The sequence below is a fragment of the Centrocercus urophasianus genome, unplaced genomic scaffold (assembly GCF_019232065.1).
Source record: "Centrocercus urophasianus isolate 14NV4802_14NV808 unplaced genomic scaffold, USGS_Curo_1.0 seq_23, whole genome shotgun sequence".
NCBI classification, from domain to species: domain Eukaryota; kingdom Metazoa; phylum Chordata; class Aves; order Galliformes; family Phasianidae; genus Centrocercus; species Centrocercus urophasianus.
In genome coordinates, this window is record NW_024884789.1 from 2284691 (window position 1) to 2308191 (window position 23501).

At 48.5% G+C, this 23501-nt stretch overlaps 3 protein-coding genes across 6 annotated transcripts in view; all 3 read left to right on the plus strand.

Moving 5' to 3' along the window:
* Positions 1–2946: 2946 nt before the first annotated feature.
* SNRPA1 (small nuclear ribonucleoprotein polypeptide A') lies at positions 2947–8778 on the plus strand. The gene is made up of 9 exons (XM_042824042.1): positions 2947–3081; positions 3347–3494; positions 5052–5130; positions 6010–6056; positions 6150–6252; positions 6770–6849; positions 7749–7824; positions 8175–8268; positions 8548–8778. The coding sequence occupies exons 1-9, from the start codon at positions 3000–3002 to the stop codon at positions 8604–8606; spliced, it is 768 nt and encodes a 255-aa protein (XP_042679976.1). The 5' UTR covers positions 2947–2999; the 3' UTR covers positions 8607–8778.
* An 88-nt stretch (positions 8779–8866) lies between these two features.
* Positions 8867–15606, plus strand: SELENOS (selenoprotein S). 4 transcript variants are annotated; one of them, XM_042824046.1, is made up of 7 exons: positions 8868–8973; positions 9166–9300; positions 11440–11546; positions 12432–12521; positions 12619–12697; positions 13085–13142; positions 14834–14920. In XM_042824046.1, the coding sequence occupies exons 1-6, from the start codon at positions 8886–8888 to the stop codon at positions 13096–13098; spliced, it is 513 nt and encodes a 170-aa protein (XP_042679980.1). In that variant the 5' UTR covers positions 8868–8885; the 3' UTR covers positions 13099–13142; positions 14834–14920. The 4 variants fall into 4 exon arrangements, with proteins under 4 accessions (XP_042679977.1, XP_042679980.1, XP_042679978.1 ...); XM_042824043.1 differs by lacking the exons at positions 13085–13142; positions 14834–14920 and adding an exon at positions 12798–13078 and having other exon boundaries at positions 8867–8973; XM_042824044.1 differs by lacking the exon at positions 13085–13142 and having other exon boundaries at positions 14834–15606.
* Positions 15607–23477: 7871 nt separating this feature from the next.
* The window catches only part of CHSY1 (chondroitin sulfate synthase 1), a 61547-nt gene continuing 61523 nt past the window's right edge, over positions 23478–23501 (plus strand). Inside the window, exon 1 of the mRNA XM_042824517.1 lies at positions 23478–23498. Coding sequence (XP_042680451.1) covers positions 23478–23498 — 21 coding nt within the window. The remainder of the gene's footprint in view (positions 23499–23501) is intronic.

A 23501-nucleotide genomic window follows, 5' to 3' on the forward strand; every position in this document is an offset into this window, starting at 1 on the left:
GCGATGGATCTGTGCTTTTTGCAAATCTGTGCAGCCACTGCCCTGTCTGGAGGCAGCTCGGGTTGATCTTGTTGGTTTGCTGGATCGGATCCCCTGATCAGCCCAGCACCTGCAAGAGGAATGGCTCCTGAGCATCTGCTGCACGTGCAAGGTCACATTAATTCTCAGAAAGATCTTCTGCTTTCAGACCTTTTGCTCTCCTGAACGGTCCCAGTGCCAGGCTGGGCTCTGTGCTTTGGTGCACCCCAGCCCTTCTGGCTGGGTCTTAGAGGGCACCCAACTACAGATGGGCTTTCCTCCAGCTGTGCTGGCAGGAGGCTCGCTCTCTTCCCAACCATGCTCAGCATCCTGCAGCCCTGCTGCCCACACCGCAGCTCGCACCCTCCCCTCCTTGACTGGGAGCAGAGGAAGCTCTGCAGCCTGTTACTGTGTTTGTTTTGCAGCGATTAACTGTGGGCCAAGTGCCCAGGGTAGTGCCTGGGTATCTGGTACTGAGCTTTCTAAGTATGAAAAAGGAGAAAACAGCCCTCCCATGTGGGGCTTATAGAATATCCCAAGTTGGAAGGGATCCACAAGGATCACAGAATCTGAGAGAAGATGCTTCCTCAGAGCTGTGCTGCTGTGGGCTCGTGCCTCTCTCAGCTCTTCACATTTATCAGAGGATAGACGGGAGTGAGCCAGATGATTTATCACACACTGATTCCTTTTGCTGCTCTGGGATCCCCCTTTTGGTCTCAGGCCAAACCCAAGGTCAGGAGTGGGGTGAAATGCTTCTGGCTTCTGCCACTTTGGTCATAAAATAACAAACTTCCATTTCTGTTGCTGTGTCCCAGTCCCAACCAGAAGCACCGTGTCAGCTCTGACTTCCAGTTCCCTGGCTCAGCTCTGCCTGCAGTACTGCTCCATGGTATATTTAGATGCACTGAAATGCTGAAAAAGAAAACAGGAAAGAGAACAATGTTTACCCCTACGTCCTTGGCACAACTTAAAATATGAAAATACAGCCTGGGTGAGGCAATGCAATTGAAGATGACCAATCCCCAGCAGTCTCAGCTTTCTGCTGCCCTTCAGCCTGCAGGGAAAGAGAAACAAATTCTACAAGTTGAGTTCATGCAACAACATCAGCTCCCAGTGTTTCCCAGGGCTGCGACTCCCTCAGAAATCATTCCTGGAAAGTAATAACATTCAGATTATTTATCTAGGCTATTGCAATGCTCGCTCAGAGCTATTAAAGTCTCTCTGCCACTGGTATGTGCAGAGGATCAAAGTGTCTGTCTCTTCCAGATAAACGAATACTTGGGCAATTTATTAAAGCACATTTCTCTGTTGTCTCTTGGTGCCAATGACTGAACTATAATAGCTGTTTTCTGGAAAATCTTCTTAGGGCAGCCTGCAGCCCTGCTTGCTGTTGGGCTGTGAGGCTGCATCCACAGCCATCTGCTGCCTGGTAGCTGACAAGTGGGGAGCACGCATCTTACAAATCATTGCTTTGACATTCCAGTACAAAGGAGGAGCTTTCAAGAGCTCGTGTACAGCATCTGAAACCAAGAACGTCTGCTCGCAGTTACAACTCTGTTACAGCCTTAGAGCTGAGGCATACAGCTGTATTGTGAAAGGAGAAAGGTCCGCATTTTATTTGCTTTCCAGAAGGCTGAAGCATCCCCTTTCGATACCTGACAGGACTGAAGGCAATGTTTGTCTTCAGCATCCCTGGATTCCTGAGTCAAACTGCGCTGCCAGTTCTTCACTTCTCCTTATGATATTTGTTTCTCTCTCCTCTCTCCTAACTTCTTTTAAGGAGATGCAGATGTTGTGACAACCTGACTATGTGCTCTCCCATGTCTCCTGTGGTGTCAGGTAGTGGTGAGGATGTTTTTGATGCAGAGCATAGGAGCTGACCCCAGCCAGAACAGATCCTGTGGATCAAGCAGGGCGATGCTTTAGGTGCTCCCAGAGTAAGTATGAGCCACCACTATGTACTGCCAAACACGGCTGCAGTGTTTCAACTATTGCCATGTCCTCTGTGCTTGCCAAAATGTCACAGCTCACGAAGAACCCTCCCCTAGATAGCAGCAGTGCAGAAATCGTTCCTTCTCATCTCATGGAGGGAGCCTGCAGTGCTGGAGGAGCCTTCTGGAGTCACACAGGTGGTGGCTCGGTGACATTCAGCAGGACGTGGGGATCCGGGGCTTCCTTTCCCATGTCCCCTTCAGTTCATGTCAGCTGTGCTCATGTGTTCACACAGCCCAAATTAAGGTGCGTCAGTGTGCCAGCTGTAGGCCCGGTGATTTGGTTCCTGCTGAAGTGAAGCTGCAGGCGGAGCCATCCCAGCTCCCCAGCAGCTACGGCCAGCTGTGCTCAGCTTAGCAAATCCGTACGGTAGTGAGAGGGCAGCCTGGGACAGAGAGGGGACAGAGGTGGCCCGAAATGCTTCCAGCTGTGTTGGCCACAGGCAGAGGTGTTCATAGGACATCAGTTCCCTCTGCTGACAAGCTGCCGAAGTGCTTCAGCTGTGATCACAGCAGAGTTGTGGAGGAAAACGTGGCCTTTATTTATAGTAAGGCTGGTGATGCACTGGCACAGGTTGCCCCGGGAGGCGGTGGATGCTCCTCTCTGCAGCACCCTGCGAAGTCCCTTCCCACCCAACCACGCTGTGATCCTGTGATCCTGTGATTCCGTGATCTGTGCCCTTCCCTTCCAGTCCGGGACGTTCAGGAAATCCACCTCCACGCAACGCCCCCCCGACCGCCATTTTGCAGAGGAGGAGCTGAAGGGAGCAGAGCACGGCCCACTCCCTCTCGGCGCTCGGCTGCGCGGCCTGGCGGGGCTCGGCAGAGATCGGCCCCGCTCGGTTGCTCTCGGCTGCTCGGCGCTCGGCTGTGTTCGGCTGCGCTTGGTTGTGTTCGGCTGCGCTCGGTTGTGTTCGGCTGCGCTCGGCTGCTCGGCGCTCGGCTGGCAAGGCGGTCCGGCGTGTTGGCGGTTCGGCGCGGCCTGGCGGGATGGTGAAGCTGACGGCGGAGCTGATCGAGCAGGCGGCTCAATACACCAACGCCGTCCGAGACCGCGAGCTCGACCTGCGGGGTGCGACGGATCTGCCGGGCGGAGCCGTGCCTGGGTTGGGGGGGGGGGAGGCGCGGGCCCGTGTGGGAGCGGCGTGCGCGGGAAGGGCCGCGCTGGGCGGCGCGGGGCCTGTAGGGGAACGGGCTGGGCTGCGGAGCGGCTGTGCGGCTGTTGCGGCTCTTCCCGCTCTTCCCGCTCAGATCTGCCCCCGAAGCGGCACTGCGCCTCCTTTCTTTCCTTGACCTGTGGGCGCTGTTCCCCTCCTTGCTTTTCTCCCCCCCCGCAGGGTATAAAATCCCCGTCATTGAGAACTTAGGGGCCACGTTGGATCAGTTTGATGCGATTGATTTCTCGGATAATGAGATCCGGAAACTGGATGGGTTCCCTCTGTTGAGAAGGCTGAAAACTCTTCTGATGAATAACAACAGGATTTGGTACGTGCTTGTGTTGTGATCTGACGGGACCTGGGACAGGCGAGAATGGTTTTGGGAAGAGAAGTGTGCCTGCATCTTTCAGTACTGGATAGGAGTAGAAACGTTTGCTTTATGGGGAAGAAATAACGCTCAGTACTTGCTTCAGCCTTCAATTAGCCAGCTTTGTTCATTGCAGAGTTCTGCCCCAGGTCTGTGTTCCGTTTTCAGAAAGACAGTGAGATGCAGGGTCTGGAATTTGTTTTGAGTCTTTGAAGTTCGTTCACTACTCCCATAGTAGAATCATAGAATCATGAGGTTGGAACGATCTACAAAATCATCCAGTCCAACCGCCCTCCCACTACCATTGCTACCGCAGGCACTAAGCCAGATCTTGCAGCTCCTCATCCAGACGCCTCTTGAACACTGCCAGGGACGACGGCTCCACCACCCCCCTGGGCAGCCATTGCAGTGCCTGACCACTCTGAGAGAAAAAGTTCTTCCTTATGTCCAACCCAAACCTCCTCCGGTTCAACTTGCGGCCATTTCCTCAGGTCCTGTTTGTTGCCTGCGAGAAGAGGCCAAACCCCTCCTCACCACAGCCTCCCTTCAGGAAGTTGTAGAGTGCAGTGAGGTCTCCCCTGAGCCTCCTCTTCTCCACACTGAACAATCCCAGCTCCCTCAGCAGCTCCTCATAAGACCTGTGCTCCAGACCCCTCACCAGTTTTGTTGCCTGTCTCTGGACACGTTTCAGGGCCTCAATGCCTTTTTTGTAGTAAGGGGCCCAAAACTGAGTGCAGTACTCGAGGTGCAGCTCACCAGTGCTGAGTACAGGGGGATGATCACCTCCCTGCTCCTGCTGCCCACACTATTTCTAATGCAGGCCAGGGTAGCACTGGCCCTCTTGGCCACCTGGGCACACTGTTGGCTCACATTCAGAGACACACAGACAAGGATACCTGCAACTGAATGAACTGGGCTGCTGTGCTGCACCTCATGCCCTTACAGTGGCTGCTAGTGTTTTATGCTAGCTTTGTTAGAAAGCTGTGCTAACCCAAACTTCTGCTGGTGCCATACTTGGTTTTGTTTAAGTGAGGAGCTCTGTATTGGCACAGCTGCCCAGGGAGGTGCTGGAGTCACTGACCCTGGGGGTTTTCCAGAGCCATGGAGATGTGGCACAGAGGGATGTGGTTTAGTGGGAATGGTGGGGGTGGGCTGAACGAATCATGTCATAGAATCATAGAATGACCTGGGTTGCAAAGGACCACAATGATCATGTAGTTCCAACCCCCTGCTAAATAAAGGGTCGCCAGCCACCAGACCGTGCTGCCCAGAGCCACATCCAGCCTGGCCTTGAATGCCTCCAGGGATGGAGAATCCACAACCTCCTTGGGTAACCTGTTCAGTGCCTCACCACCCTCTGGGTGAAAAACTTCCTCCTAACATCTAACCTAATATGAATGATCTCAGAGGTCTTCCCAGCCTTAATGATTCTGTGATTTTTGTATTTCTGTGTATACGTTCATCATTGTTAATTTCCAGCCAAAGGTGAAATCTTTGTTCTTTTTTGTTCTTCTGTAGTCGGATTGGGGAAGGACTTGAACAAGCTCTGCCCAGTCTCACAGAGCTCATTCTTACCAACAACAACATATCTGAACTGGTAAGTTATTGATGCAGAAAACATCTTAATGGCTCTAAACTGTGCGTTTTTGTCACCTTTCTGATTAGTTTTTTCTTCAGAATGATGTGAATTTGGTAGTCGTGGTGGTGCATGTATCCTAATGAACATCATTTGCAGCATGCAGTGGAGCAGCAGTCAAAGTCTTGGTGGGCTTCCTGCTAAACTAACTGTAGTAATTCTGCTTGGTCTCTAAAATGCAAACGAGAGTCCCCTAAGGAGCACTCAGGGAAGTGACCTCAATACCTTGAAATGAAATATTTTAGGTCTAATTTTGGACTGAATAAACAGCCCCTGGTTTTGTTGTGGTTTTTTTTTTTTTAAGATATGAAAATGCACTTTGAACTTTTTTTGTCTCTTACTCAAAAGTAGAAAACCTAAGAGCACAATTTCTCATGTTCTTCCTTTGAATTAATGAATTCATAAGCAAGGTGCCTTAGTGCAACTTTATTGGTTTTGTTGCTGTCTTATGTGTAGAAATTAGATTTGAATCCATTTATGCAGATTTAATAGCCAGCAGGTCTGCTTGAAGCTTACAATTCTTAGTTATGTGTTAGGACTGAAACTTGCTTTGTTACTGTCTTGGTTTTTTTCCTTTTTCTGGGATGTGTGTTTTCCATAGTGAAACCAAACCTCTTCAGTTTTAAATTGCATACAGTGCCATTGAATGGAACACTGTTGACTCACTGCAGTCATTTGCCACAATGGTACAAATGCTGCTGTTTCCAAACAAGTGAGCTTGAAAGGAGTGGGGGATTTTAGTTCCTCTTTCAGAGCCAGGAGCTCAGGAGCTTCGTTCTGAAATATTTGATGGCTGTGAAATGGATTTGAGATTCTTACTCTGTTCTTCCCATTGCATAGGGTGAACTGGATCCACTGTCAAGTATTAAATCGTTGACTTACCTGAGGTATGTCATCCTGAAAAGAAAAGCCACTGTTTGTAATTTATTGTAATATATTTCAAACTAAGTAACTCTTGATGACCTTTATTTGCCTTGTAGCATTTTAAGGAATCCAGTAACAAATAAGAAGCATTACAGATTATATGTTATCTACAAAGTTCCCCAAGTCAGAGTGCTGGATTTTCAGAAAGTGAAACTCAAAGTAAGTCTGCCACCTTCTGATTGAACACCAGATGGAGACCTTTTCTCCTGTTAACTCTTGGGACTGTAGTGAAAACAAGGAGCTTTTTGCCCCAGTTGTAAACTGTATGAAACTCTGTGTCCTGCGAGGCTCTGAAAGCCATGCTTCTCTTTGATGGTTTCACACTGTTAAGGATACAGTCTGCTTCATTAGTTTTAATATGTTTTGCTGCTGTTGTTTGTTTAGTCTGACTTTTCTGGCTGCTAACAGTGGTGGTAAGACAAACCTAGAGAAAGGAATGAGAGATGACAGCAGAGCCCTCTGCTTTCCCTGTAGAAGCGTGGGGTTGTTGTTGCAGGAGCACTGACGTGATGCACCTCGAGTGCAGTGTGGCAGTGTGTTGGTGCTTGTTTTTATGCCTGCTCTCCTCGTGCTGTTGTTCACTGAAGATGAGCCAGAGCATCTTTCTTTGCAAAGACAGCAGCTTTGCACAATGCTACGTTCTCAAATTAACTTTGTGTGTGTGGTATCGCTGTAGGAGCGACAGGAGGCAGAGAAAATGTTCAAGGGCAAACGGGGTGCACAGCTTGCAAAGGATATTGCCAGGAGATCCAAAACGTAAGATAAAACAAACACTTCCACTGGCATTCTCCTTCAGAAACACCACTTTGTGTGCAGCATTACGACTGCCCTGAGACATCCCTAGTTTTTGGATGGTGGTGAACACATCTCAGAAATCTGGTCAGGGTGGGTTGCTGTATATCAGTATGCAGGAAACTTCTTGGTTTTTTGCTCTTTGTTACTTTACTGCAGAGAGGTGGCTGTTGTTTGCTCAGTTTTGATTGGGAACTGAAAAATCTGATTTGCCAGTGACTGTGAACATTTGAAACTGTTAACAGATGGGCTCACGATGGTTTGTGAGTGGAAATGATTGAGGTCTGTGATAGCATTAGAGCAAGTAAATCACTGAACTAAATACCCAATAAACACACCAAATGTCCATGTGCAGCTGCAGGAGAGGCTGCAGGTCTCTGAACTGGGTCACTATTTCAGGAAGTTCTTTCCAGCTGTGTGCTCTGTGACTTCCATTTTCAGAGACAGATGTGTTCTCCTAACATAGGCTTATGTATGGGCTGTCACAATATCCCATTAGACATGTCAGAAGAGGAAATCCAACTTCATTTACTCTGTCTTTATCCACTCTGCTTTCTGTAATGGTAACAGACCTCCCGTGTGTTCAACAACATCCAAATCCAACGGCTTTTGTCAGCTACTTGCTTATAAAATGTCAGTCTGCCTCTTGTTATGAGCAGATGAAAAGATGGGAGGGGGGATGGGACAGCGAGGACAAGTGGTTGGTGTTTCTGAAGGAGGCAATTCATCACTGTATCAGTTTGTTAACAAAGATAAGATACTACACTTGATTGAATGAAATGCTTCCAAACCTGGTTTGGAAGTAAGAGAAGCACGCACTCCTCCCAGGGAGTAATGGCACCTCTTTGCTTTTTCCTCTGAAGCTTCAATCCAGGCGCTGGTCTGCCAACAGACAAAAAGAAAGCCGGGCCCTCGCCGGGTGATGTTGAGGCAATTAAGGTGAGTGTGCTCAACAGCGCTCAGACAAAAGCAGAGGAAAACAATTGGGAATCCCAACTGAAGAAATGTTTTCTTCTTCCTGGCAACGGCTGACTGTTCAGATGAGTAGAACAGAAGGCTGTTTGTTCTAGGTGCTTTTTCTGTAGCTTCTATCGTGTCATATGGAAAACTTAACTACAACTTCGTGAGCCTAGAGCTTGCCCAGGACGCCTCAGCTTGTGTAACTGGGGGGAACAAGACTGTGCTTGGCTTAACTTACCTGCAAAACAAAACCAACTTGCTGTGTTTATTCTCTGTGGGCTGATGTGCTGCACGTGAAGATTCACTGTGCTCCTCTTTCTGTTTTTCAGACTGCCATAGCAAATGCCTCAACATTGGCTGAAGTGGAGAGGCTGAAAGGCTTGCTGCAAGCCGGCCAGATCCCCGGCAGAGAACGAAAACCAGGTGACAGTGCTGCTTCTCTTTCCTAAACAGAACCCCCCTCTTTCGATTCCTTCGTGTGATCTCAACAAGGAGGTTACGCTGGGAGGGCGTTGAAAAACCTCACAGATGTGAGATGGCTGTGATTTGCTGGTTGGGATGGCACAGGACCACCTCCCTCGGTCCGTGCACTCAGCGCGCGATCTGCCCGGCCGGCAGAGCGTTCACGGCCGGACCCGCATCTCGCGTGCAGCACCAGACTCACAGCGTGCGCTCATCGCGCTGCGTTCCGCTCTCTTACAGGCTCGGCCGAGGACGCCGAGGAGGAGATGGAGGAAGATCCCGTCCCCACCGGCTCGTAGCTCCCGCCGACGCCGAGCTGCCCACGTGGCGTTGTGCCGCGCCGCGCTCAATAAAGCGCCGTGCCCGCTCTGCCTGTGCCCCGCCTACTTCCTGCATCCGGGGGGAGAGGCTAGCTCTGCGATTGGTCCTTCGCCTTTCCCTTCTTCTTATTGGTCTATGCGGCTGTGATGTCATCTCTATCGTTTGTCTATTGGCTCTCTGTCCGCCAGGCGGCAGAGGACGGGGAGGGCGGTGATTGGCGGAGGGGCGGCTCCCGGACGTGAGGCGGCAGCGGGGCCATGGAGCTCGGGGACCGCGGCGGAGCCGGGCCGGGCCCGGGGAAACCGGCTGTGGAACGGGAAGGGCTCGAGCTGCTGCAGCACACGGGTGGGGCCGGGGTGGAGACGGGGAGCGGTGGGGTGAGGGGAGCGGGTGAGGAGAACCGGGCGTGAGGCGGGGGGGCTGGGCCTCGGGGGCGGCGGTGTGAGGAGCCGCGGTTGGAGCCGCGTTGTCCGGCCTGCCTCGGGCGGCGGTGGTCCGTGCTGAGGGGCCGCGAGCGACGCTTCGTTCCCCTCCCAGTGGGCGCCCTGCTGTCGAGCTATGGCTGGTACGTCCTGCTGGCCTGCGTCGCCATCTATCTCGTCGTGCAGAAGATTTCCTCGCGGTGGGGGATGAGGCCCAGCAGCCAGCGAGGAGCAGCTGGAGCAGACATAGGTTTGTACGGCGCTGAGGGCTGTGTGCTCATCCTGGCTGTCGGCTTCCGGGTGCCTGCGGGGGGCTGCTCAGCTGTCTGACAGCTGTTCGGTTCCACACGTGCAGAATGCTGCTTCATGGCAGCGAGAAGGTATTCTGCAGAGGGGGATCTTAACGCTGGGCTGTGTCCACAGAAAGGCAACGAAGCTGTGAAGGAGCGCAGTCTTGTGGAGAGCAGCTCAGGGAACTGGGCTGTCTGGAGTAAAGGAGGCTCAGGAATCCTTATTGCTTTCTGCTGATCCCTGAGAGGAGGGTGTGGTGTTGGGGGGGGGGGTTCAGCCTCTGCTCCCAGGTAACAGCAATGGGATGGGAGGTGAAGGCCTGACGTTGGACCAAAGGTTGGATGTCAGGAAAAAAAGAGCAGTGGTGCGTTGGCACGGGCTGCCCAGGGAGGTGGTGAAGTCACTGTGCAGAGATGTTCAGGAGCTGTGGAGATGTGGGGCTGAGGGACGGGGTCAGTGGGCGCAGTGGGATGGGTTTGGGGTGCTCTTGGGCTTGGTGAACTCAGGGGTCTTTCCCAACCTTAATGAGCCTATGATTGTAAGGTCTGCAAAACTGTACAGATCTTTTTGAATAGCAACAATAAGGAAAGTTTAAACCAAGAGAAATGCCTCTAAAAGTCTGTAATGTGACGGGATTGGGGCACGAAGTAATGAGATTGGGAGAAAAGGAGCAGGGCAGTGCAAGGGAATAACTGCTCTGACAGTGCAGGATTTTAGAGAGCCACATGCTTTAAAGGAGCTGCAGTCAAGTATAAAAAGAGAATTCTCAAAGAAAAGCAATAGCTAAAGGCTTGAAAAAAGCCAAACTTTTGGTTAATATTCATTGTCTCTATGAATTATTCCTTCACAATTCCTACTCCATTAGGATTGTGTACCTTTGGGGTGTATCTGCCTCTGGCTTGTGTTGCCCTTTAAGTGTGGCAGAGGTTGAAAATCTCACAGGGTTATGGTCTTGCCTCTCTTGAAGACTTGTTGCTGTAAATCATGGTCTTTCCTTATGGATCTGCTGAAAGAATGAGTGATTGGCATTAATCCCTCTGGCACGCTGGCCTCAGAAAATGTTATTTACATGCCTTTATTCTGCTGATGGTCTTTTGTGTCATAATTGAATCTTGGTTCAATTGCCAGATCTGCCTATAAAACAAAATTCCTGAAACCACTTGAATTTCTTTTTCACATTTGTTGGGTGGTAACAAACACTTAAGGAGTCAAACAAATGTTGGAGATACTTCAGTAACTGGGGAAAAAAGAAAAAGGTGATATTTACCCTTGGTTTGGGTAGCATCTTTCTTTTAACTTCTTCATAGAATCACAGAACGGCCTGGGTTGCAAAGGACCACAGTGATCATCCAGTCCCAACCCCCTGCTGTGTGCAGGTCACCAACCAGCAGCCCAGGCTGCCCAGAGCCACATCCAGCCTGGCCTTGAATGCCTGCAGGGATGGGGCATCCACAGCCTCCCTGGGCAACCTGTTCAGTGCCTCACCACCTCTGGGTGAGAAGGCCAATCTTCTAAAGGCCGATGGTGAAGGGAGGCAGTTTCTTAATGTAGGTTTCCCAAGGCTGCCAGTTTTCTGTTGAGATATGTTTGACATTTGTGAGTAATTTCCCTGCTGATAGAGCATGTTAAATGTGCCTCTGCTTTGCTGCTGTAACCCAAGCAGCAGCAGCAATTCCAAGGAGGAGGAGGAGTGGATGTGGGCTGATTGCCTTCTGCTTCTGCATCAAACAAGTTCTGTGGATAAAAATGGGATTCCTGTGAAGCATGGATGATATTTCTGAAGTTGTATTGAGCAAATGCTTCAGAAATAGAAGCAAATATCCTAGATGCTCGGATGTTAATTTTGTATGGGTTTGTTCCATCAGTGTCCATGTTCGTTAAAAGCTCGTTAAAGCAATTGCTCTAAAAATATTCAAATATGAAATTTAAATCAGCATATGAGTTACTGTAAAAAATCAGCTGCAAACTGAACTTGAGCTGTGATTTTCTGTGGAGCTGCTGCAGTGAGAGATGTGTGCCTTTCCTTATTGTGGTTCTTTCAGGATACCGTTTAGAGTCCATTTTAAACTGCGTTGCAAACTCTCTGACTATTCCCTAGAGCCTGACATGGTGGTAAGGAGACAAGAAGCTTTGTTGGCATCTCGTCTGAGGATGCAAGAGGAGCTGAATGCACAAGCAGAAAGATACAAAGAAAAACAAAGACAGGTAACTGGAGAGCTGTTCTTTCTTTAACTCCCTAACTTGTCATCAGGTGCTTTGCTGCTGCTGTAGAAAGCTGCATACCATGCTAGATACCAGAAGAATTGGATCCCTCTGCTGGGATGGGGGAGGTGGGATTCTTCTCCCTCCTTCATCCGATCTGCTTTTCATATGGTTGATGCACTTTGTGATAACAGGCATTAGGTATCATGATGGCCGTTCAGTGTACTTGTATGATGTGTTGGCCTGAGGTCCTCCTGCTCTTAGTTAATGAGAGTGATTGATATGGTTAGTGTTTTGCTCATTCTTGACGTGATTAATGCTTCTCTGCAAGAATGTATTTGGCTGGAACACTTTGGGCCTTGCCATCTTGGAGTTGTAAATCAATGTAGAAGAGTGGATGTGATCAGCAAAACACTAATATTGCTCATTAATCCTGGTTCTTTCATCTTTGCTTCTGAAATCAGCTACATCCAGATTTCAGCTTATAACTGACACTTCCAGAAGCATAGCTGGTTATCTTGCTAATTTGAAAAGCACCTTTTGCTTTGTAGAACCCTTCACTGTGCATCCAGTGACCATCAGATGCAATGCTTCGTCCTTTCCATAGACTAATGATTTAAGCTGGCCACTCAGTTTTATTGTACTTTCAAGCATCAAGGTGTCAGAATAAGCTGCAGTCCAAATCTGTATGTGCTGGGGAAAGAGGGGTTGCTGTTCTGACCTAGGGAAAGCTTGAGCATTTAGAAAGTCAATGCTTCTGTAAGCTGAGATACTGCATCAGGTAAAGATGGATCCAGTGGCTTTTGTGTACCCTGCTGTAGCTGTTCCTGTAGCAATGGCAACTGATGCTAAAATCTTAGTCTGATGTGTCCTCATTTTGTTTCTTAGCTTGAAGAACAGAAGCGAAGGCAGAAGATAGAAATGTGGGAAAGTATGCAAGAAGGAAAAAGTTATAAAGGAAACCTGAAACTGAGTCAGGTAACAACTGTGTTGTTAATCAGGTTACGTGCACGTAATTAGATCAGCTGAAGTTCACACTGACTGAGTTCTGAGCAATGTTTGCTTTGGTGAACAGCAAGAAGCAGAATCTGGTGCCTCCGCCTCATCAGCAGTCCCGAAATCTAAACCAAACAAGAAGCCCTTGCGAGGAGGTGGTGAGTATGAAACCCTTGAGGTGTTCTGTCTTGAGGCACAGCTCGTGTTGCTGTGCACAAAGCCGTTACATAATTACCCATCATTTTTCTCTCATTCAAGGAGGAAACAAAATGTGCCTTACGAGTGAGTTCTTTAGCTCTACCCACTGTGGTCTGTTTGAATTTTGGGCAGAGCAGCAGGAAGCTCCCTCGTGCTTTTCCCCAGGGAGAGACAGCATTTTGGCCATAACTCACTGAGATTGTTGTGACTCAAACTACAGGCTCTTGCAATACTTCTGGGACTCCTCCTTCACTGTTTGAAAGCCATCTAATTCCATTTGGTCTGTCCTTTAGTCACCTGCAATAATAATGAAGTGTAAGAAGAAAATCTTACTTTGTGTTATGTAGATTCCGTCCACTGAAACCTTTCCCTAAGAAGAATGTGGCCTTGTTTATCAGTGTTGAGGTAACGACTGCTGGATGCACAAATCCTGCTGACCCATAGAATGGCTGCCAACCACCATTACTGTCTTACCACCACACTTAATGTCAACCACTGAAATTTGTCTTGATGGATTAATTACTTGTTGTCTGTAGCCTTAAATCCTCCACATAAGGATCACTGCTGTGAATCAGCTGTGCAGCTGTTGTCCTTTCTCTCCTCTTGGCCTAACAACTTTTGCTATACTTGCAATTGTTAATTTATCATAATTTAATAATGATTTTTCCACAGTGGATTGGATTATACAGATAAACCTCAATCACAACAAGGTAAAAGGGAAATGCACTTAGGGTGCAGGAGTGAGTAAATTACATGATTGAATGTATTGAACCCTATGATTCTTGATTAAAGAGTATTGCATCTCAGTAGCAGTTCAGTGCTGAGTTCTGCTTTGAGCACCCATACCAACAGCTGCTGGCAACGTTTGAAGGAACTGTCTGATGGATTGATTCATCCTTTATATGCAGTCGAGTGTCTGCTGCTGCCCAGTATCTTTTGTAGCTCCTGCACAGAACACTGACCACTACAGGGATGAGAAATGCATGCTTTCTCTTAGCACATTTCCTTCATGTGCTGGGAAACATGACTGGGGCAGCTGGGCTGAGGCATCCTTCCAGATGCTACCTGTCCTAGTTTCAGCTGAACAGAATCATAGAATCATAGAATCTTGGCTCAACTAACAGATTATAGAATTAGAGGTCTCTGATCTCCTCGTGAGTTAGCTACGGATGAAGCAAAAGAACCATCTGTACTGTTCAGCTGCTGAATTGAGCTGGAAAGCAGAACTTTGCTATATGAGAAAAACGAGCTTCAAAGACAAAGTTTCAGAAAGACAGGTTGCTTTGAAACCTGCTCGTTAGCAAGGCTAGCAGCAGGCTTCCCACTTTCCTTTACCTTGTACTGAGTGAAGGTATTTGCCACGTTGAATCTTTCCTAGTACTTACTCATAACATGAAGTTGCCTGTAGCTGTGGCAGTAGGAGGTTCAGCTGAAGTGGCTGTTTGCCTCACTGCACACGTTTGCCTTTTCTAATTCATTTAAAGACACGTCTTACAGTTTTTTGACCTTTAGAATATTCCATGCAGGACAGGAATAAAAGATGATTTGAAGATGGTGACAGAGTTGGAACAGGCTGCCCAAGGAGGCTGTGGATGCCCCATCCCTGCAGGCATTCAAGGCCAGGCTGGATGTGGCTCTGTGCAGCCTGGTCTGCTGTTGGTGACCTGCACACAGCAGGGGGTTGAAATTGGATGATCATTGTGGGCCTTTGCAACCCAGGCCATGATTATTTGATGTCCTTAGCTATTCGGGCTCTTGGAGGACAGATAAACCCTTACTGTTCTGCTGCAACTGCAGAGCACCATTAAGGCTTTAATGCAGACTTAGAGGAATTAAGTGGCAATTAATTTCAATTTAATTTAATCCCCGTGGTCCAAGTAGAACACAAACATTTTGCAATGGCTTTTACCATCAGCACTATAGAATGAACCTTCTCAAGTCTGGATAATTTCTCTGTTTTCCTTTTCCTCATTTTTTCCTTGAGTTGCTCCCCGTGCAATAAGGTGCAAATCATTGTGAAATTTAATTGTGGCGTTCCACGCGTGTTGGCAAATTCCTGTTGGCTGTGACTGTGGATTTCTCATCTGTCCTTCCAGGCTATAACCCCCTGTCTGGAGAAGGAGGTGGAACTTGTTCCTGGAGACCAGGCCGTAGGGGCCCCTCTGCAGGTGGATGAGGCTAACCTGCCTGGGGTCCCTTCAGCTTACCCACTGTCTGCTGCCTACAGTTTGCTGTCACACTGACTCCTTTGGGATTTGTTTGAGCACAGGTGTTAACACAGATTCACACCATTTCTGAATATTAACAGCAGCTACACGAGAAAAATACCTGATCCTCTAAGAGAGGGTGAAGGAAGAAATAATATCAGTGTAATTAGTCACTTTGTTTTCTCTTTAGTGAGGAAGTAGCCTCCAGCCAGGAGGATCATTTGTGGTTGTGAGAGCTGGGTTCCATGGCTGACCATCCAGAAGTCTGGCCTCAAGCAAATCAATGTCTAGACCTCAGTTTACCTGCTTAACAACGAGGGGCTTCGCCAACCTTACATGCATGCAATGGGATTTACTGTGTTTGGCTGGAAGATACATGGGAGGGAAGAATATTATCATTGGCAGACAGGTTCAATTTTAGAAGGAGGGCCTTTGAGGAAACCTGGATGAACTGACAGATGCGTTGGGTTTGCACCAGAAGCTCCTTATTGTGGAAGAGGCTCTGTGACAAGCAGCTTTGTATGATGTTTTCCTTATAAATGGTGAACAAACCACTGAGGATTACTGATGCTAGGCAGCAGATGAGGGTTTCTTGCTATTCTTTTTATTTTCCACTGCTTTGTAAAAACGATACATTAATATTAAATATAATTGCAAACAAATCATGAATGTAGTATTTACAATCTTGTGGTTTTCTACAGCATCTTTTTATATGGAAGGCATATGTTCCTGTGCAGTGAATGTGGAGGAAGAGGAATGCTGAAGCGTTTTGTATATGTGTGTGAAGCAAAACATGTGAGATCAAATGAAATCGTTTTCAGTTGGTTGTCTCCACAAACAGTGGCTGTTTTGTTGGCTTGTCTTTAAGTGATTCATTTGTTTTTTAACCGTTTTGTTTTCCTCAGGTGTTCTGTGTTCAAAATTGTGCTTTCTAGAAGAATCACCTTCAGTTAAGACCAAATCAGACTTCCTCGAGCTTAGCAAGTGCAACTCCCCATTGCCTTCCCCACCTGCAGTGATTGTGACACGGGTAGGCTGGGTTAGTAGCTGTTAGGCACTTCATCCTAGCTGAATTTGAATGAAGAAAGTAGACAACAAAGACTTTTGCTCTTAGCAGAGCCAAATTTCTTTCCAAATTGCTGCTAACAAATACAGTTTGAGGAGGAGAGCATTCACAAGCATGGTCAGCTTGGACATGGTCAGCACTTTCAAAGGGGAAAGAGCAGCCCGACCTGCCCTGAGCCCTGTGTGGTGCCTGTTTTCCTGGCAGCAGGACTGCACTCAGCACTGGCCATGTGGTGTCAGGGTTTCACCTCAGCAATGCAAAGAGCTGCTGCTCTGTTTTCTGTTCTGAAGGTGTCTCACAATGTGAATTGATGGCCTGGCTGCATGGCTGTCCTGAATGGCCCTGCTGGATTCTGATGTGTGTTCTTACCTTGCTCTCAGCTTGTCTAGCACAATCAGCTGTTGTTCTTTTTCCCCCTGAAAAGAGCCTGTGACCACCAAACGTGTAACGTGAGAGACTGTACGGGACCAATAGCAGAAGCACATGGGGTCTTCATCCTTCTGACATACCCAGCAACACGGACAGAAAATAAAGTTGCAATCGGTCATCGTAAGAATGCTTTTCTCCCCCCCAGTCCCCTTGTTACTCTTTCTGGCACAAATGCAAAAGATGACTAAAATCCAGGCTGTCCTTGGTGAAGAATGAAATAGCTCCCATCTGTGTGTGCCTGACTGCTGGGTTTGTAGGTAGGCATTATGTTTGTATCAGTACCTTGTTATATAGTTTAGGGCTGCTTGAGAACTTGCTTCTAAATGCTTATGCTTGCAAGGCCTTGTCAGTGTGTATGATGGCTAGCTTTGAATACACTGTGTGTAGGTACAGTTTCCTTACTGATCCGTGGTTTTCTGTTGGCTGTAAATAACAGCAGCATATTGCTGTGAAGTTTTAAAGTTGCCAGCTAACAAAATGGAAGAAGGAAGAACCTTTTACTCCAGACCTACGGGTGGGTGTTGTAACGCACAGAGAAGATGAAGTGAAATGGAAATCCTTGAGGTGTTCTATCTTGAGACAGAGCTGCGTGAGTTTTTTCTTACTTTCCTTACTTCTGTACGTTTTGATGCTTGAATTTTCCTTACTGTAACAGAGTGCAGTGTGAGAACTTCAGGTTTTCATCTACATTAAAACAAACAGAAAACAGAGGCAGGGAAAGATTTTTCAAGATCTTCATCAGTAAAAACAACTGGGTTGTCTTGTGCCTATGGCAAACTCCTTCCCCTTGAGTTTGGGGAAACAAATAACAGTCTTGGAGCTGTCTTCAGAAAAACATTTAGGGCAGATTGCTGTCTTAGAGAGATACAATTCTTTGTGTTGATAAAATGGTGAAGATGGGTTGATTTAGTTCAGTAAAAACATCTAAAGGAATAAATGAGCAGGTCTGAGCTGAGCATATGCTGATCTTTCCCTGTCTCGGGTCTTGCTTCTGGCCAGGACTGGGGTTGTGGGTTTCTGTCCAACTCTAAGATATGGAGTCATATCCAGAGAGCACAGTGACTTACATATTTCTTGAAACTTCATTTTTCTCTCTTCCTTCCCCCTCCCTCAACTTGCAAGTCCTTGCATTTTTCATCATCAGATGCTTCAAAGCTACTGAACAGAGTGGGAGGAAGAACCTCAGTTTGTAAAACCTCTGCCTCATGAATTATGGAAACAGGCAGAAGGGTTTTTTTTCTCTGACTTCAAATAGCAGCTCTGCCTTGACCACAAACAAGTCTGGTTGCTTGTTGCCTTGTAGCTGTTGAGTGAAGCATGCAGAAAACATTCTATGATAGTGAACTCACTCGTAAATCTGTTTTCCTGCTTTGGTATGAACTCCCAAGAACTTGCCATTATGAAAGATATATTAAAAAGCCTTCAGGAGAGTTCTTTTTTTTTTTTTTTTAATAGCAGTTTTGCAAGAAGCCTCTTAATCTACTGATGCTGATGTTCTGGAAGCATCTTCAACTGGAAGAAACTAGACAACAAGCTTAGAGCTGATACAATGGAGTTAAAATGCTGCTTATCGTGGTACTTAACAGCTGAACAGGAATCTGTCTTGAGCACTGAAGTATTCTAAGACAAGCAGCTAACTTTGGTGGGACAAAAACATCCTGAAAACGGTGGTTGCTTGAGAAATACAGATAGGCTGACTTCCATGGCCTTTCAGATGCGTTATATGCTGGAGAAACTTAAAGTTGCAGGTGAGGTCTGATCTGTGCATAGTTCTGTTAAATATTCACCAACAATTCCGAGTCCTGGAATTGAACAAAAACCAAATCACTTAAAATTTGTTTGGATTTACTGAGGCCTTTCAAAAATGTTATGACCTGAGGAAAAGCTGGAAGGAGCTTGTATTGCATTGCATGCTTAATTGTTGGCAGCAACAAAAGGCGTTTCTGAGAGGAGATGTTTTTGGTAGTGAACAGCAGAAGGTGGACTCGAGGTGAGGGCAAACAGCAAATCTGTGAGCAGAGCTGCTGCCAGGCATCCCGCCGTGTTACCCAGACATCATGGGAGTGGAAATGATCGCTTTACTCCTTTCTGTGGAGAAGTGCAGTTCCAGCAGAGGCTGGATGCAGATGTGCTGCAATGAGTGCTAACAAGTATTTCACTGATGTATAAAGATGTGTACTATTTTGTACTATTTGGACCCTAAGCTCTGTATCTCATGGGACCAGGCTGTTCTGCTGCTGCTCTGTGCCCTGAGCCTTGGACTGTGCTGGTTCTAATTCACGTGCTTGGATTGGGTTGGTTTGTCTTTGAACCATGCTAACACTTTAATTCCTGCCTTCTGCACTCAGTGAGGCTGTTCCCAACCCTGGCAGTGGCATTTTATTCAGGACTGGCTGACAGCTGCTCATATCTCTGCATCAGATCCACTCTGTGAAGGATCTTTGATGTTGTCCAGGGTGCAAAGCCACACCGTTAGCCAAGAGTGGGGCACAGCGTGCTTCTGTCCACGCTATCACTGAACCCTAAAACAGTACAATTCCCAACTGTAGAAGAAATCAATCTAAACTTGAGTAAGCTGAAAATGTGGGTTTATTATTTTTTTCCCCTTTTTGGAATAGAAGCTTAGCTTTTGGAACAGCTCTGCAACCACAAAGGCAGAGCACACGGCTGCTGTCTGGGCGGCGTCCTGGCCCTGCTGCACTGCTGTGTAGCTGAAGTGTGAGCTTCCAGCCCAGCTGTTCCAGTGCTGGCACACGGCCTGCCTGTATTGCCAGCTCCAGAGCCAGCATCTTCCAAAACTTCCATGAGTTTTTATAAAGCAAACAACGACTGCAATGGAATAGGTCTCCTCAGCTTGGTTTTGGGGCTGACCCACGTGCAAACACATGTTTTGTTGCAGATTTCTGTCCTGATGGGCTGGTGGATATGCAGGCTCTGCTCTGATTCATCTGACTTCTGATGGCTTTAGTTTTGAAACGCGTGCCTGCTATGAGGCATTTTCAGCACAGAGCAAAATCTGCAGTGATAAATGAATACTTTCATTCCTTCTTCTGTCTCTACCACGGTTTACAAACCGAGATTCTTGCTGTGTGCTACGTAATGAACTGTGGTGCTGCAAGGGCAGCAGCGACCAAACGTGGGAGCTGCACTGCGGTGCTGGGCCGTGGGATGGCAATGTTGTCCTGGCTTGAGAGCAGGCAGCAGCTGGTGACATTTTCCTGTCCCTTGAACGTGTGCCTTCCGAGTGATTCAGCTGAGAGAAGAAATGAGGATTGGTCCGTGTCAAGGGATGAGATGAAAAAAGTGGGTGCTGGAACTGAGGCAGGAGTTTCTGCATCATTCAGGAAAATGCAGTGCTGCTGGAAATACTGTGACAAAGACAAATGCTGCTGGTTGCCCAGCTAGATTTTTTCCATCGTGAGTCTGTTACCTTGAATGTATGAAGTATGCTCATTTTCCAGTGTCTGGGTAGATTTTACAGTATCGGTTTAAGTACTGGAACATTAATAATTAAAGCTGCTGGAGTACTGGGAAACTAGTTTGTTTCTTAAGTACGATTTAAAATATGTTAAAAGATGCATAGGGTAGAAGGCACATCCTGTAAGCGGGCTCATGACTGTGGATGTGTTGGCAATTAAAACTGATGGGGAAAAGGATTATCACAGTGCAAGACAGTCTCTCTTTCCTATATAGGGTAATGTCCTCTACGTGGAAGAAACTTCCTCCTGTTCTGCTCCTTTATTCCAAAGGACAGCATCTATACTGCACGCGTACAGAACAGTTTGCTGCTTTAAGTGCATGGCTTTCTCTTCATTTAAAAATAGGATTACTGTTTTGTTCATCTGATGTGGAGTCCAAGCTGCACGGGGCTGTCGAGGGGGCTCTCCTGTTGGTGTGTGTGCTGATCTCACAGGAGCAGTGGGATGGGAGCTCGGAGGTGTGCTGCATGCATGCAGTGTGCGTCCTCTTCAGACTTGGGAGAGCCCTCACAGTATTTCCTCAAGCAATCCCACAAAATCTGCATGCAGAATAGAAAGCACACTGCATAAAAATCGGCATGTTTGTGCTTGTATGCACATTTACGTTAGGAGAATGCCTCACCTTTTATTTTATGCTAGCAATAATGCATAGCATCAAATATTTGTGAAGACTACAGGAGCTGTGCTAAGAGGGGAAAGCAGTTAGATGTGGTGATGTGCTGTGGAGGGCTGCTTGGCTGCGTGCTGCCTGGCAGGACGTGGCTGTGCTGAGAGCTGCGGTGCAGCAGTGATGATTCTCCCTGCAGTTCCTTCGAAGTGAAGCAGTTCCTGACCCACAGTGCTGAAGCCCTGTGTGGGATGCTCGCAGGACGTCTCGCCCTGGCAGCACGCCCCAGACATACTTGGTTACGGCTTCTGTAAGCCTCAGACAACAGGGCAGCAATGTTCTTCCAGGTAGAGGCTGAAGCCTGCACGTGGGTGGCATTAATGTACCTGCCTGGAAGAAGGAGGGCAGCCAACCTCCTGCTGCAATGTGAGGCTTGGGTTTGCCCACCACCCATACAGCTGCTGCTCAGCCTTTTGAGCTGGCAGTGTGATGCACACAACTGCATTGCTTGCAGACCTGTGACAGTAGGAAGGCTGAGTGTATGTGCTCTCATAGGGCATAGGATGGCACTGGGAAGTGTGCTTTTCCTCTACCAAAAGTAGGAATGTGCCAAAAGAAATCCCAGGACAGTGAAAACAGCGTGGCAGAGCAGCACTCGCACCTCACACGTGAGCTGGGCTGGGTTTAACTCCACTCTGTGAATTGGTGTCCCACTGTGGTCCTGCTGGCTCACAGCAGGCTCCCAAAGGGCTGTCCTACCTGCTCTGAAGGCAGTGTGGGGAGGATGCTGGCTGCCTCTCCTCGCTGCTCCTCGCTTCATCGTTTCCATGTGTGCTGAAGTTGCATGAAGTTTTCAGTTCTGATGACTAACTCCTTTTCTTCATGGGAAGAAGCCAGCTGACAGCTCCGCTGCCCCAACCCTCCTTTTTTATTGCCTTTTAACCACACTAGCTCTGCCTTTTCCTGCAATTCATAGGCCGCAGCATCTTTCCCTTGAATCAGGAGATTTTTCCTGCTGATCTGGAGCACGCTGAGAGTAATCCTGTTCGTGCTCACAAACGTGCCACATCTCCCTCTCTTGGAAAGAAGCAGAGGCCTTTTTATTTTAGCTTGAACATCTGTCATTTTCCTATGCTTTAGGACCTGACGATTGTGGGGAGGAAGAAGTGGAGAGAGGGGAGAAGCAGAGTTGGGTGAGGCTCCTTTTAAGGAAGTTTTCCAAGAGGGAATAACAAATCTAGAGTGGCACAGGCTGAGGGTAGCTCCAGGAGAAAGAGATCAGGTCAACAACAGTTGGAAATAGCAGCAAAGCATTGTAAATCCTGGGACATAGCAGAGAATTACACTTTATTTTTTTTCCCACTTTCCCTGCCTTCTGCCTTTTAGTTCTGCTTTTCTTCCTTTTCCCACAAACAGGTCACACAATACCACCGTGTTCCTCTTGTTGGTAACTAAAAGCAGACCTGCTTTTCTTTAATTGGCTTCCATTTCTTCTCCAGTTTCTATTTTATTTTTGCTTAATACAATCAACCGTTATGACACGTGGAATTTATTGCTGCGTGTTGGTGCTGACCTCGCTATCAGGCTTGTGTTATCACAGTAGCAATAAAGCCACTCACAAGCATTCTTTTTCAAGATGTACCATCATGTGTCCGATAATTGGTTTGTGGCATTACCTGCTGTTTCCCAGAAATGTGGCACTTACTGTAGAAAGACCATAAAAACCCATCCTACGTGCCTGTTTGTGTCACGAAAGGCTGCTTTGGTGCTCCCTTTCACAATGCTCCTTGCTCAGTAACAGGCTGCCATATGCTGAGACTTTCGTCTGAGCTTGTCGTGGATGACACTGCAATATAAATAACTTCTTTTATAAGATGCAAAGGGAAAGACTGGCAGTTGGAGATGCAAAGCTGCGTAGGAAGTGGAAGAAACCACAGTGATAAGTGGGTGGGCAGTGGGCTGGACTAGATGTATTGCTTATGTGAAGGCTGGAGGTTTTTTCCTTTAAAATGTCAAGGCTCGGGGGCTGCAGTGTTTGAAGCCGAAGCTCTCTGTAGATGAACTGCACGTGGAGAGTTAGTGTGGGCATAGAGAAAGGAAACACTTCACCCTGTTGAGCGGTCATTATGGCCTCGGGATGGAAATAGCCTGACCTATTTCTGGGGGCTTTAATTAGCAAGGTGGGGACGATGGAGCTGCTCGTGCCTGCGTTTCCCCCTGGCAGCAGAGCAGGGTTGAATGCAGCAGCACCAAGCAAAGCTGGGGCTGGAGGGCCGTGTGCCAGCGGCGTGGGGAGAGCTGGTGTCCTTCTGTGCTAAACCGAGGACAGTGCAGAAGTGGGGGCTTCTGGCCGGGAGCAGCATGTCTGCAGGGATGGAGGCTCGTGCTGGGGCTGCCGCCCGTCCTGGTTGCGGATGGTCCCCGAGAGGCTCCGGTCTGAGGCTCCCAGTCCCGGCTCCCGTGCTGGGCTCTGGGATCTCAGCGCCGGGTCCCGCCCTGAGGTTCGGGATTCAGCCCTGGCTCCGGCCCTGCGCTCAGCGTCCGTTCTCTCAGTCCCGGCTTCTGCCTTCGGCTCTCTCTCGCCCTGCTGTCTCAGTCCCGGTCCCCCCCGGGGTCCCTTCACCCTCCGTGGCAGATCCGCGCCGCCGCCCCGCCCCGCCCCCGGCTCCGCACCCCGAGGTCCCGAGTTCGAGACTCCCCTCCGCACCCCGACACCACCCTGCCCGTCGCTGCGGGGCGGCGCCTCCCTCGGCCCCGCTCCGCTCCGTTCCGCTCCAATCCGCGCCGCCTCCGTCCCCCTCCTCACCCCCGCCCCCACCGCCCCTCTCCGGGCGGGGCCAGCGGCGCCGGGCAGCGCGCGGCGCGGGGCCGCACACGGCGCCTGTGCCGAGGGGCAGGGCCGGGAGGCGGGCGCCCCCTTCCCTCCGCTTCCCGTCCCTTCCCCTTCCCCCCATGGCGGCGCTGGGCGGCACGGCG